The sequence below is a fragment of the Balaenoptera musculus genome, chromosome 7, assembly GCF_009873245.2.
Source record: "Balaenoptera musculus isolate JJ_BM4_2016_0621 chromosome 7, mBalMus1.pri.v3, whole genome shotgun sequence".
Taxonomy (NCBI): Eukaryota; Metazoa; Chordata; class Mammalia; order Artiodactyla; family Balaenopteridae; genus Balaenoptera; species Balaenoptera musculus.
This window is the reverse complement of record NC_045791.1, coordinates 52,213,102-52,225,323: the sequence shown is the minus strand read 5'-3', so window position 1 is coordinate 52,225,323 and position 12,222 is coordinate 52,213,102. Positions and strand designations below refer to the sequence as shown.

The 12,222-nt window shown below is 49.6% G+C and overlaps 1 protein-coding gene across 2 annotated transcripts in view; it reads right to left on the bottom strand.

Annotated features, from left to right (window-relative positions):
• The window catches only part of GAD1 (glutamate decarboxylase 1), a 41,470-nt gene extending 37,987 nt beyond the window's left edge, over positions 1-3,483 (bottom strand). Inside the window, exons 1-3 of one of the 2 annotated variants that reach the window (XM_036859090.1) lie at positions 3,150-3,483; positions 1,943-2,474; positions 1,536-1,680 (exon numbers count right to left, since the gene is read on the bottom strand). In XM_036859090.1, coding sequence (XP_036714985.1) covers positions 1,536-1,617 — 82 coding nt within the window. In that variant the 5' untranslated portion in view covers positions 1,618-1,680; positions 1,943-2,474; positions 3,150-3,483. The remainder of the gene's footprint in view (positions 1-1,535; positions 1,681-1,942; positions 2,475-3,149) is intronic. The other variant, XM_036859089.1, reaches the window with a different exon arrangement.
• Between the last annotated feature and the right edge of the window lie 8,739 nt (positions 3,484-12,222).

The following is a 12,222-nucleotide window of genomic DNA, read 5'->3' as shown; positions in this document are numbered from 1 at the left end:
GGGAAGTAGGGGCGCAGTAGGGGTGCAGGACTCGAGGGTGGGTGAACACAACGGCCGCCCACCCCTGCCAGACAGCAAAGAAAGGGGCAGGAAATGTGGAGAGAACTGGAAAAGAAATCCATCAGGGCCAGAGCAACAGACAAAGGCGCGCAGGCCTCCCATTTCTCTTGGCCTGTTCCGACCAGCTCTGGTAGCCAGTGCCCGGCTCTCGCGCCACCAAGGCTGGCGGCTCTCCTGAGCCCCTCTTTGTTATGTGGGTAATTGTAGCTTGCCTCGGGGGCGGGGAGAGGGAGCTGCAAAGGGAACTGGAACGTTGCCTAAGAATTTAAGAGAAGGCCTCCAGCCGGGAAGCCAAGGGCAGCACCTAGGGGTTGGATAGAGGGCTTACCCCCCTGCCCCGCGCCAGCCTTCGTTGATGGGAACAGTTGATGTTTTCTCAAGCTTATAGAAAGTGCTATAAAAGCGAAGCAATGAACCCTCCTTCTAACCACAATGCCATCCCTAAGCCCTTTTATATAGAAATTCTGGGGCCGTTACTATCTGGAGCTCATGGATTTGGAGGGAGCGCATTTCAATCCAAAGTGGAAAAAGGAAAACAATTCCCTCATCTCCACGCCTCTACAAAGATGTTGGAAATCAATCCGAATTAAAGACAGATTCTGGAAATGGGTTGAGGAGTCGCACGGAGCTAGGGGTGGGGAAGCATACATCTCCCCACCCGCTTTTATCTGGTTCCCCTTTTCTTCCTCTCTCTTAGAGAGGTCTTCATTGCTGACAGGTCTCCTGCCCGGGAGAAAAGAGAGAGCTGCTCTCTCCTCCCGCCCTGGCAAACCTTCTGGACTCCTCCTGGTTCCCCACTTCTTGCCACTCAGGATGCTGCCCGCTTTTTTTTTTTTTTTTTTGTCTCTGAAATGTAATTAATTGTCTAAAATGTCGAGGCTTAATCTCAAACCATTTTATGCTCCCTTCTCGCCCCTGGCTTCTTCCTCACTCGTCAATAGCTCGACGCAAATTTGGAGCAATTAGGGACCCCGAGTTTTCTAAAAGCTGCAATTAACGTCGAAATTTCCGCTGATTATAGACTTCGAGCACAACGCAGGAGTAAAGGGGGGGGGGGGGGGGTCGGATCTCGGCTCAACGAAAGCCGAAGACAGAAAACTCTCTACTCCCGCTGAGGCTCCCAGCTCCTCACACCGCCCCTTGCGCTGACCCCCGTCGTCCCACCCAGCAAAGAAACCACACACAACACAACAAAAACAACACTCTCGCCGCGAGTCCTTCCCCCGCAGCGAAGCCTCCAAGGATCGCCGCCGCTCCGACCCTGCGTGGTTCCCACTCCCTTAGCGCCCTGGAATCGCCTAGCATCCCTGGCAGTCGAACGACCTTTGGTCGGGACCTGGGTCAGGGCCCCATTTCTTTCTAGCCTCCATCATCTCCGCGCTCCCCCTTCCCTTTCCGCCAGCGCAGCCTCCTCACGTCCCAGCGCCCCCATCTTCCCCGCAGTCCATTTGATAGGAAACTGGAGCAGGACCTACTTGTGGGGCGCAGGTTGGTAGTATTGGGGTCCGCTCCCGCGTTCGAGGAGGTTGCGGACGAAGAAGGGGTCGAAGACGCCATCTGCTCGGTTGTCCCCTGTCCTCTGCTGTCCGGGGTCCTCGGCCGGCCGGGCTTAGGAACAGGCTGCAAAGAGAAGCGAGAGCTGTACGGGGAGGGATTCAGGGGTCCGGCGCGCGGGAGGCGATTGAGCGGTCGGGGGCGCGGACGCTCCCGTTGAAGTCCGGGCTCGGGAGAGAGAGGCTAGAGGAACGGCAGCCAGCGGGCTGGGTCGGGGTGCGCCGGGCTGGGGACGGGGGGAGGAAGAGACGTGCGCGCGAGCTGGGGAGTCGGGCGCCCGCAGCGTAGCCCGGGGCGGCTCTCCAGTCTGGCGGCGCGGCGGGGCGACCTGGAGCCCAGCGCTGAGACTAGAGGAGCACAAGACCAGGGCAGGTCGCGCGGGTGCGGGGTACTGGGCTAGGAGGGCTAGGGAGGCTCAGTGCGCGGTTTTCCAGCCTAGCCGCGACAGGCACTATTGGGCTCTCAGCAGCCGGCGGGCGGGCGGGCGGGCGGGCAGGCGGGTGTGGGGGGGGGAGGAGGGCGCACGGGGCGGGCACGTCTGGTTCGGTGTCTGGTTCCCCTTGTTGTGTCTGGCTGATTCCCTGGAAAGAAGGAGGCCAACTGCTCCGGGGACCGGGGACTTTGGTGAGACAAGGTGAGAGGGAAAAAAGGGTCCGTGTCTTTACGTTCTCCCTCGGACTTGGCTGGGGAAGAAATACAGTCGCCTTGTACTCCAGACAGCCAGAAAGCAGCGAGTCGGAACCTCGCTTGTCTCCCTCTTGCCCCACCCGCTTTGAGTCATCTCGAAGGCAAGAACGGGGTTCTATTCTTGTTTCTGTATTTCCTCTCCATACAACTCTCTGAGGTACCCGGATTTCTCGCTGTACAGACCCGGAGAGGGTGAGAGAGGCAAGAAAGGGGAATGTCACCGGGGAAACGAACTTGCGCCCAGCGCGCGGGAGGCGGCAGACAAGGATAGGTGCGCGGCGCCCCTGCTCCGCGCTCGGCGCTGGTGCGATGGTTTCCGAAGGCCAGGGGACAGAGAGTGCGGGCGAATCTGGGTACATCTAAGAGCCTGCAGAGTAGCGCCCGCCGGCCACGTCCTCCACACCCTGCATAGGACTCCGCATCTAGCTCCGCGCGCGCTCTCGCACAGCAGAGCAGGCAGTGGGGAGGCCGGGTCTTCTGGGGAAGTAACAGGTTACCGCTCTGAGTCGCGCCTTCGGCTGCTGCTGGCCAGGAGCCCAAGACCAGCGCGCGCAGCCGGGGAGCGGAGGGGAAAATCGCTCTCGCTCCACTTCTGCGCGAGCCTCAGCCTCTGTGCGTCCCCGGGGCATGAATCTCGCTGATGGCGATACGATGATTGCGAAGGCTGAGGTCTCTGCGCCGCGCAGGAACGGAGAGCCAGGACTGGGGCGGGCGGGACGCACTCGGCTCGGGAAGGTAGATGGCAGACACTGGGGTGGGGATTGGTCAAGAAACCGCGGGTGAAGAGGACCCAGCTAACAGTCGCGGCTGGGCACTGGGAAGGTACGGGCGGCCGCGCGCTTACCCACCTAGGTTGGGAGACAGCAAGCCGGGCGCTCCGGTCGCTCTTCTGCGTAGCGCCCAGCAATCCGCCCCGCTCGGCCCGGCTCTGCCACAGGCGTAATCTGCCCGGCGTCACCTCCAGCTGCCGCCTCTCTTTCGCTAGCACCTTCCCGCACGGGAGCTCCAGGAAGAGAAGAGAGCAATCCGAAGAGGCGGCTTCTTGGCTTCGGGGGAGGCGGAGGCGGAGTGGGGAGGCGGGGACCGGCTCAGCAGGGGAATCACGAGGCCGCTGCTTGCGGGGGCAGCTCGGCAGAGCGGTGGGGCTCCTTGCAGGTGCCTGACCGCCTCTGGAGCTTTATAGGGCGATTACAAATCCAGATCACGGGTTTGCGCCCGGAAAAAAAAAAAAAAAAAAAGGAAGAGAAAGAAAGCAAGCAAGCAAGAAAGAAAAAGAAAGAGCCCTATGAGTAATCCAGACCGTACTCAACACGCTCTATTTTTTGAAATAGGCAGAGTGTCGGGTAAGGCGAGGCAAGAGAGAATTTCTATGAAGAATTCTGCCTCGCTGAGCGCTTCTCCCTCCCTTTCTTCTCCCCCACTACCATATCTTCGAGAAGACAAGAGCAGTGGCTTTGCCTCAATTGCTTTCGCCGCGGTTCCTCCAGCTCTACGACCCCAAGATGCCTCCTTGAGCGAAACCGCGTTATGGGTCGTGTCCTTGCTGGCTCTCTACTGAGCCAGGATTGTCGTGAAAGCAAAGGAGGCAGAGACGACGGGGGAACACTCAGACCCTAGAGGACTCCATCTCCTTTTCACTTCAGTTTCCTCGTCCAGCTCGGAGCCTCCCCAAGTACTTCATCTGAGCACAGCTACCCACTGCCTCCGCAGAGAAAAGGGTCCGATTTCCAATCCACTGTGCGCTCCCTCCTAGCTTTGGTTCCCTTGGTGATGGGGAAAGGAGTCCTCCTGATTGATCATATCTGAAGGTTAATAACACGCACGAGTGCCGCTCCACACACAAGGGGAGCCCGAGCATAGAGGTGTCCTGGGGGTGGGGTGGGGGGAGCGGACCGGCCCTCTCTGCCTAGGCCTACTCCCCTCCACTCCCCCTTCGATTTCATGCTTTTTAAGGATTCTCCTTTTGCAATATTTAAACGTATTTAACGAACTGCCTCGTTCGGAAAAGCCCCTCACGGTAAAACGACGTTCACGGAAAAATTTCCACCAGATGGCGCTAGGCGGCCAGAGACCGAGAGGCCCTATGCTGGCCGGGTCTTTCCTCGTGCGCCAGAGCCAACAACTAGAGGGGCTGGCGGGGCTGTTTATTCTCTGGCCTTTTCAAGCCATCCCTCAGGCACCCTCGTCTCTAATTTATGTTCTCCTCTTTCCTCTACCTCAGTTTCTTTTTCTTGAGGGCAAAACAAAGTTGATCTTTGGGTCTGGGTGACACCGTGTAACCAGTGATTCCTTTACTCGTTTTCACAGTGATTTTTTTTTTTTTTTCCTTTCCCTGTTGCGGTGCAGCAGGCAGGGGTTATATATGGACACGTCTGCGGCCTTGCTGGCCCACCGGAGTCCCGTCCCTTCTCTCTGAATGTCTTATTGCCTTTCACCATGACACAGTGGGAATGCCGAATATCTTACAAAGCACTGAATATTCCGTAAGGGAGATCGAAGATTCCACCCTGAGAAGATGGAGTTCGATTAGTAAGAGGGATCTCGTTGTGAGGTTTGAAATAACCGCGTTGCCCTTGATACTAAAGGAAATACTGTTGCCCTCTCTTCCATCTTACAGTAAGAACTCGGGCACTTTTTAAGGACGGGAAAGCATCCCGAACGGCGGGCGTGGATAACCGCAGCTGCGGGTGCCAGAGCTCAGGACTGGGCAGGGTGGGCGTGCCCACTCCGCGCAGGAAACAACCCTTCAAACCGCGCATCGCGCAGCTTCTCTGCCACGCTTGGAATGCGCGGTTTACTACGAGACTAGGCTCGGAATTCCACCCACGCCCCTTCCTCGAGCCTCCCTAAAAGAAATGGTTGCACCAATCAGGGAGCCCGGTGCTAGTGCTCGATCATTCAAGACGCCCTGGGGCAAGGAGGCTGGCGGGAGGAGGCAACAAATCCCGGCTCCTCTCAGGGTGTGCCGTACCAGGAAGACGCCCGCTCACCTTCAGTCTCCTCCGCCTTCTCCTAAGATCCCAGATTCCCCAGAAAGGAAGATTCGTTTACCTTCACCTGTGGCATCAGACTGAGAAATTTCCACCCACTCCCTCTTCTGACCCCGGTGTCCAAAACGCTCACCCCTAATGTTTTAGCCAATAAAATAATCTCGCCGGAGAAAGAAATCTCCTACAAGATTGTGTCTCAAATTAAAGCTGAGTCCGTCCAGCTGCGAGGACATCCCTCCCTTTCTCCTTTATGTAGGGGGAAGGGAGGAATGAAGGCTCTTGCTCGTCCTGAATTTTAAAATGTTTAATTAAATATGAGTAATTAATTAAACGGATGTTTATTAATCACCTACTTTGTGCCAGGCGCTGTTCTCATGGAGCTTACACTGTCCAGCAACTTATATTATCCCTGCACTCGTGAACATTCCAGTTAGGCGGGAAGAGTAACAGAGTTGGGGACTTCATGGCTTTGATTTAGTTTCCAATTATCTCTCATTCCAACCCAGACTCTTGGGCTCAGCGGAGATGGTAAGGAACCGAGGGCCTGGAATTCCACAGTTTCAGCACAGCGAGTTCGGACGTAGGGCACGGCTCTTTCAGCACCAAGGACAGAGCCCACGGTTTGGCCGCTTAAGCCTCCGGTTAGCCGGCTTAGGTCTCCAGCATTTAGGAAACCCGCCCCGCTCTCCCCATCCGCCTCCCCGCAGTAACTGCTGGGTTTTGTTTCCCTTGTTGGGGCGCGGTGGTGGTGGAGTAGGTCGCCCCATTCTTGCCTCTCCGGTAAGAATTTGCAAGGAAGGTCGTTGTGGTTGTCTTTTGGCTCTTCAGAATATTTGGGGATCTATATTTTTGTCTGTATTTTTTCACTCTTCTTTTTATCTTTTATGACTCCCGGGGGAAGATGCTTTGGATAATGGGGGTGGAAAAAAGATATCCTCTCTAGGGACTCTTGCCGGTGGTGAGGGGTGGCCCGGAAGGGAGTGGTATCCGCCCAGCTGTTTCGTTTGCATTTGATCTAAGGTTTAGCGCTTTGAAGAAATGGGAACAAGACGCCCAGAGGCAGAAGAAGTGGGGGCGGGGGGGGGGCGAGGGCGACCCCTCTGGTCTCACTCTGCCGGGCGTGGAGGTTTTGCCAGCCTGCAGCCCGGGCTACTCGATTATGTCTTCCGAGGACAACCTTCCTTTAGGTCAAGGATGGCTGGGACTTGGGAATACGACCCTCCGCCCACAATGCCCTTTCCCCGGGAGGTTTAAAGATATTCCAAGTGGATTTGGATTTGGAGCTGAGCCTTTCGTCAAAGGAAAAAAAGCGAGTGGGTGGAGTAAGGAGTGGAAGGGGCACCCAAATGGGCTGCGGGGAAGATTTTTTATGCGTAAAATATGGTCCGCGTCAAGGTGAGTAAATATGAAACGTCAATCTTTTTTTTTTTTAACGCATTTAGTATTTTTAGCCTTCAGGAAAGGTAATTTAGAGCCACAGTGTTGATTCATTTCAGCCTGCTCGTTAAGGTCTATTTTAAGCATCTAGTTTACGACCGAAAAAGAGGGGGAAAAAATGGCAGTGCTCACCTTTTAAACGTCTGTCTCCCGAGACGAGGGCTGTGGGCAGCGTTAACCGTACACTCGGCTTTTCGTAAGTGGGAGCGAAGGTCTATTCGGTGTGTTTGTGTACTTTAAAGATAGTTCCCCAAATCATTCTGGACTTTCTTTGGGAACCATAGCTAAATCGACACCCCTACCCGCCACAGACCACGTCACACTCACTCCGGGAAAGGGTTAAAAGTGTGGCGAGAGAGGGAGAATTCCAGCCAGAACGCCGCCAGAGAGGACTCCGGAAATTGCAACCTTTTCTTCTAAAGAACAGCGCTGAGTTCCTCAGATAATCGTCATATGGTCCCTTCCCCCTTGCTATTCAGAAATTGAAAATATTCTAATATTAAAGAAATTAATCAAAGAGGACAGAGTAATTTGTATTTGGGCACATCTTAAGACGCCCAATTCTCGCTATTTCAAACACGACGACGGAGGGACCGCCAGGTGGCGATAGATTACAATTTCTGAGGGAACAACGGGTTCCACAAGGGAGCAGTTCTTGAAGGAAAACTGCTGGCAGGCCCTTTCCAGTTCACACTCATACTCTGCCATATTTCACAAAGCAGGGCCTTTTTTTTTTTAAATGCCGAGAGATGCTGCCGGAAGTGGCTGGAAACACTCAGAACCTCTGTCCCTTTGGTGAAAGAGGAGGGGATGCAGAGTATCCAACTCTTTCCCACAGGGCTGCTCTTTAAAGGTAGCCTCAGGACGGGAACTCTGGTATTAGGCAAGGTGTCTCACTGCGAAACTGGACACCAGGGAAATAACAGATCTGGATTGCAATTCTGACAGCTTCTAAGATGTATCTATGTTTTCAGTTCTCTCAACAAAAACTAAGGCAAAATCAGTCCTTTCCCAAAAGAGTGGGATGAAGAAAGATGATTTCCCAAATGAGATGCTTTTTAGTGAAACAGAATATGGAATAGCGATACAGTTGAGCCTTGAACAACCTCCGGGGGTTAGGGGAGCCAGCCCTCACACGGTAGAAAATCCACGTATAACTTAGAGGCGGCCCTCCATGTACAGAGTTCCTCAACATCCACGGTTCCTTGGTATCCTAGATTCTGCATCCACACTTTCAACCAACCTGAAATCATGTAGTACTGTAGTACTTACTATGGAAAAAAATCCGCATCTAAGTGGACCCTCACAGTTCAAATCTTTGTTGTACAAGGGTCCACTGTATTTTATCTATTTTTTTTTTCAGTGTAAAAGCTCTTGAACTATTTAGAATAACAGGTATTTAGCCCTTGTTTTCAGATGTAGGTGCCTAGGACTGCTGTGTATGAGAGGTTCTGGAAGGTTCTGACATAGTTGTGGAGAAACTGATAAATTTCTATTCCTGATAAGATTCCTTCCCTATCTGGCCTAATCCTTGGCCAGTTACTCAGGGGAGAAAACAGAAGCTTAACAGGTGGGATTCATCATTGCTGTTTTAGCTCAGTTTCTTTCTTGTCAAGAACTAACAAGTAAGAGCTCACTGGAATTTATTCACACCCAAGGTTCTCACCTGTGTCAGCTGCAAATCAGTGCCTTGGGTTTTCCCAGAGCAATTAGTTACCTGGAGCTCGTTCTTTCTTACTTTCAGGTGCAAGGCTGAGGTCTTGTTTTCTCTGCCTTTGGATGAGTCAGGGATCCTTTAGAACTGCAACAACTTGAAATCTCAGGAAGTCCCTAAATATGCAGATTAAATGATAGTCAATATCTTTTCACTGGGGCTATAGTCACATTGTCTCAACTACATAGCTAGGGATAAACCACAGACATGCGTTGAAGCACGGGAAGACTTGAACTGGTAAAACTTTTGTTTTCTTCCCTGAATCAGAACCGTATACTCTCCCCTCCCCATCACCCCCCCCGCCCCCCCCCCTCGCCACACACACACACCAACCTTGATATCGGACTTGGCCATGTGATTTGCTTTGGACACAAGAATAGAGCTGAACTGCAGATCCATGAGTTTTGAGGTAATGTGTGATGCATCATTTCTGTGGCAGTAGCTGACGAATACAGCCTCTCACACCAAGGCTGCCAGGGAGAACCAAGGTGGAACTCAGAGAAAGGTCTTGGCATTGGCTGCCCAGGATTGCTTACTGTGGGTGGGCCCAGTCTGGCCTAATAGCGGTGGTGGAGGGGGTGGGGCAGGTTAGCGACCTCTGACCTCTGTCTCTCTCTCTCCCTCTCTGTGTCCGTCTGTCTCTTGCTTTAGAATCATGACTACAGAAATAGTTATATTATAGAGGTGAAAAATGAATCTCCTGGAAATTATGTGGTGTGTTTATCGTCTGAATTCTCCTTTAAGCATCACCTGAGATCGTCTGCTTTGCAGACAAAGAAACTGAAGTCCAGAGAAGTTTCCGGATTTCCCAGAGCACACACTTAGTGAGAATCAGGCTGGAAACTCTTCTCCCTTCAGTCTCAGTGCCCTGTGCACTGCTCAGTGAGGCCTCCCAGCTCTGCCACATAATAATCATTTGGCCTTGGAAAATCACTTAATCTCTCTGGACTCCCATAATGGCAGGGTTAGGGTATCAGATGAGACCAGATAAGGCTTCATTCATCTGAAATAATTAATTAGTAGTGTTTCATGACTCTTCTCACAGGGCAATGTTCTCCTGTTGTGAATGCTATGGACTCAAGGACCTCTTGAGGTCTTCAAGGCAGCTTGTTACAGGAGGAAAATCAATAACTTTAGTCAGACTTGAGTTCAAATCTCAATTCAACTTATCAGCTATTATTTAAATGCTCTCAGTCTAAATTTTCTCATCAATAAAATGGGAGCTAACATTAGCTTTGCGGGCTGTCTTATTTGATGTCCTTAAAACCCATGTTCACAAGTTCAGTGGTGCCTGGTTTGTGGATTTCAGTGTATGTCAACTCCTGCTCCTGTTCTTTCCCCTTAGTTCAACAGTGATTTTGATCCATTTAAATGTTTTCTCCTTGGATGTATAAACTAAGCCTAATATGTGTTTTATTTTGTTGCCCATTTCAGTAGAGCTTCGTCATCCCTTGACATGGACTTGAAGGCTTCCTCTTCAGCGATTTAGAGGCTTTTTAATCTACAGAGAGTTTTGATTCCTAAAGGAGAAAATTTTCTGATGGAACATTCAGACTCAGCTGAGAAGGGGTGAAAGGGAGCCAGGTTTGTGTCAATGTCTTCACTCTGCCCCAATGACACTGACCTTCTTGTTGTTTCTTAAACATTCTTGGCATGTTCCCATCTCAGGGACTTTGCAATAAATATTCCTCTGCTTGGAAAGCTCTTCCCTCACGTATCCATAGGATTTGTTCCTTCTCATTCTGGTCTTTGCTCAAATGTTCAAATGTTATTTTCTCTATGACCTTCCTTTATCCCTCTATTTAAAATTGCAAATCTCCCCCAGTCATAGAACTCCCTATTCCACCCTGTTTTTTTCCTCTAACACTTTCTTTTTTCTTTACCACTTGACATATTGTATATTTTACTTATTTATTGCTTCTTTCTTCTCACTAAAATGTAAGCTCCATGAGGGCGGGGATTTCTTTTTAAACCAATGTATCCCCAGCACAGAATGGTTCCTGGAACACTATAACCACCCAATGCATATTTGGCTGGTTTTTATTTTGTGCATCTGAATAGACAATATATTCCTAAGATCTTCAGGTGGCCATCTGGAAGGCACCTAGTGCCTGCAGAATGAGTATGGAAAGTCGTTTTGCATCACTTTCTTTTCTTCATCTGGATTCAGATGAGGAGGTGAGAAGAAAAAGTAGACAAGGAAGAAATAAGTCCCCCATAGTCAGAACCACCTAGGAGACCTCAACTAGCCTATGAAGGAGTAGCCAGTTACATTAGTATTCAAACCCCTGCCTTAACAGGTGGCAAAAGATCTCAGTTTTGCAAGTTTGTTTTGAGACCAGTTTCTCAAAAGTATTCTTTTAAATCCATTTCGTACATAGGATTTTTAATATTTTTCCTCTTATTTTCTTTCATCGGTGGGATGTGAGCTAAGGGAAGGTGGCTGTAGGAGGACGATGTTGTCTGCTGATTTAAGTATTCTGCCCCACCTTTGGCTCAGTTCTTCAGATGCCAACAGGATGAAACTGAATTTGGTGCCTGTTATGATGGGAAAGAGATTTTCTTCCTAACACACTATCCAGTGGTAGACAAGGAACTGTGAAATGTATCATCTTAACAGGATGATTGTTTTCAAGTAATCCTTTTCATGGAAAGACATTCAGAATAATTTTTCTTTGAGGCGAAGATACATTTAGACACCTGGGGGCAAGAAACACCAAAAGTCTTGTTACAGAGTAGAAGAGGGGGCAAGCTAAAGTGTTCAAAAGGTGGGGAAGGAGCTCAGGAAAGTTAACCAACTATTAAACTTTTTTTTGATACAGTTATGCAACAATAGGAACTATTGGGTTGGCCAAAAAGTTCGTTCGGAAGATGTTATGGAAAAACCTGAACGAACTTTTTGGCCAACCCAACACATAATCAATGCTAAAAAAGCAAGGTCTTTTGGAGGCTATAGGTGATGATTTGCAATTGTTTCTACTTAATTTATCCAACTGGGCATAAGAGTAAGCAAGTTTGTGAGTGTACTAACTGGTTAAGGTTCTATGAAGATCAGCATTTCTGTCTCAGACAATATTTCTTTTCTGAACTTAATGACCTATTTATTTACTTATTAGTATTGATCCTCATCAGAAGCTTCCAGCACACCAAAAAGTGTACTAAGGCCTGCTAAAATGCCTCACGTACAATAGGCAATTCGTGAATATTGCTTTATTTCCTCCCTTCCTTGTGTAAACTTTTCTGTTCCTAAGGTCAGTTTTACTTTAACTTTTTTTTTTAGTCTTTTTTAAAATTGAAGTATAGTTGATTTATAATGTTGTGCCAGTCTCTGCTGTATAGCAAAGTGACTCTGTTGTACACATGTATACATTCTTTTTTTAATGTTCTTTTCCATTATGGTTTATCCCAGATTAGATATAGTTCACTGTGCTATACAGTAGCACCTTGTTGTTTATCCTGACTTTCTTTTTAAGTTTCTTTCTTTTTAAAAAAAGTACATTTCTTCCTTTAAATTAATATATGATTGTTAAAGTCTATGACTTTATAATGAACAAAAATGAAATAACCTCATCGCCCATACACAACCATAGTTAACATTTTCATTAATTTTTCCCCCAGATTTCATCCCGCCCCATTAGAGGCTTAATTTAAAAGTTTTTAGTATTGAACAGTTATCTGTACACACATGTTCACAGCAACATTATTCTCAATAGCCAAAAGGTGGAAGCAATCTAACTGTCCATCAATGGATGAATGGATAAACAAAGTGAGATATATATA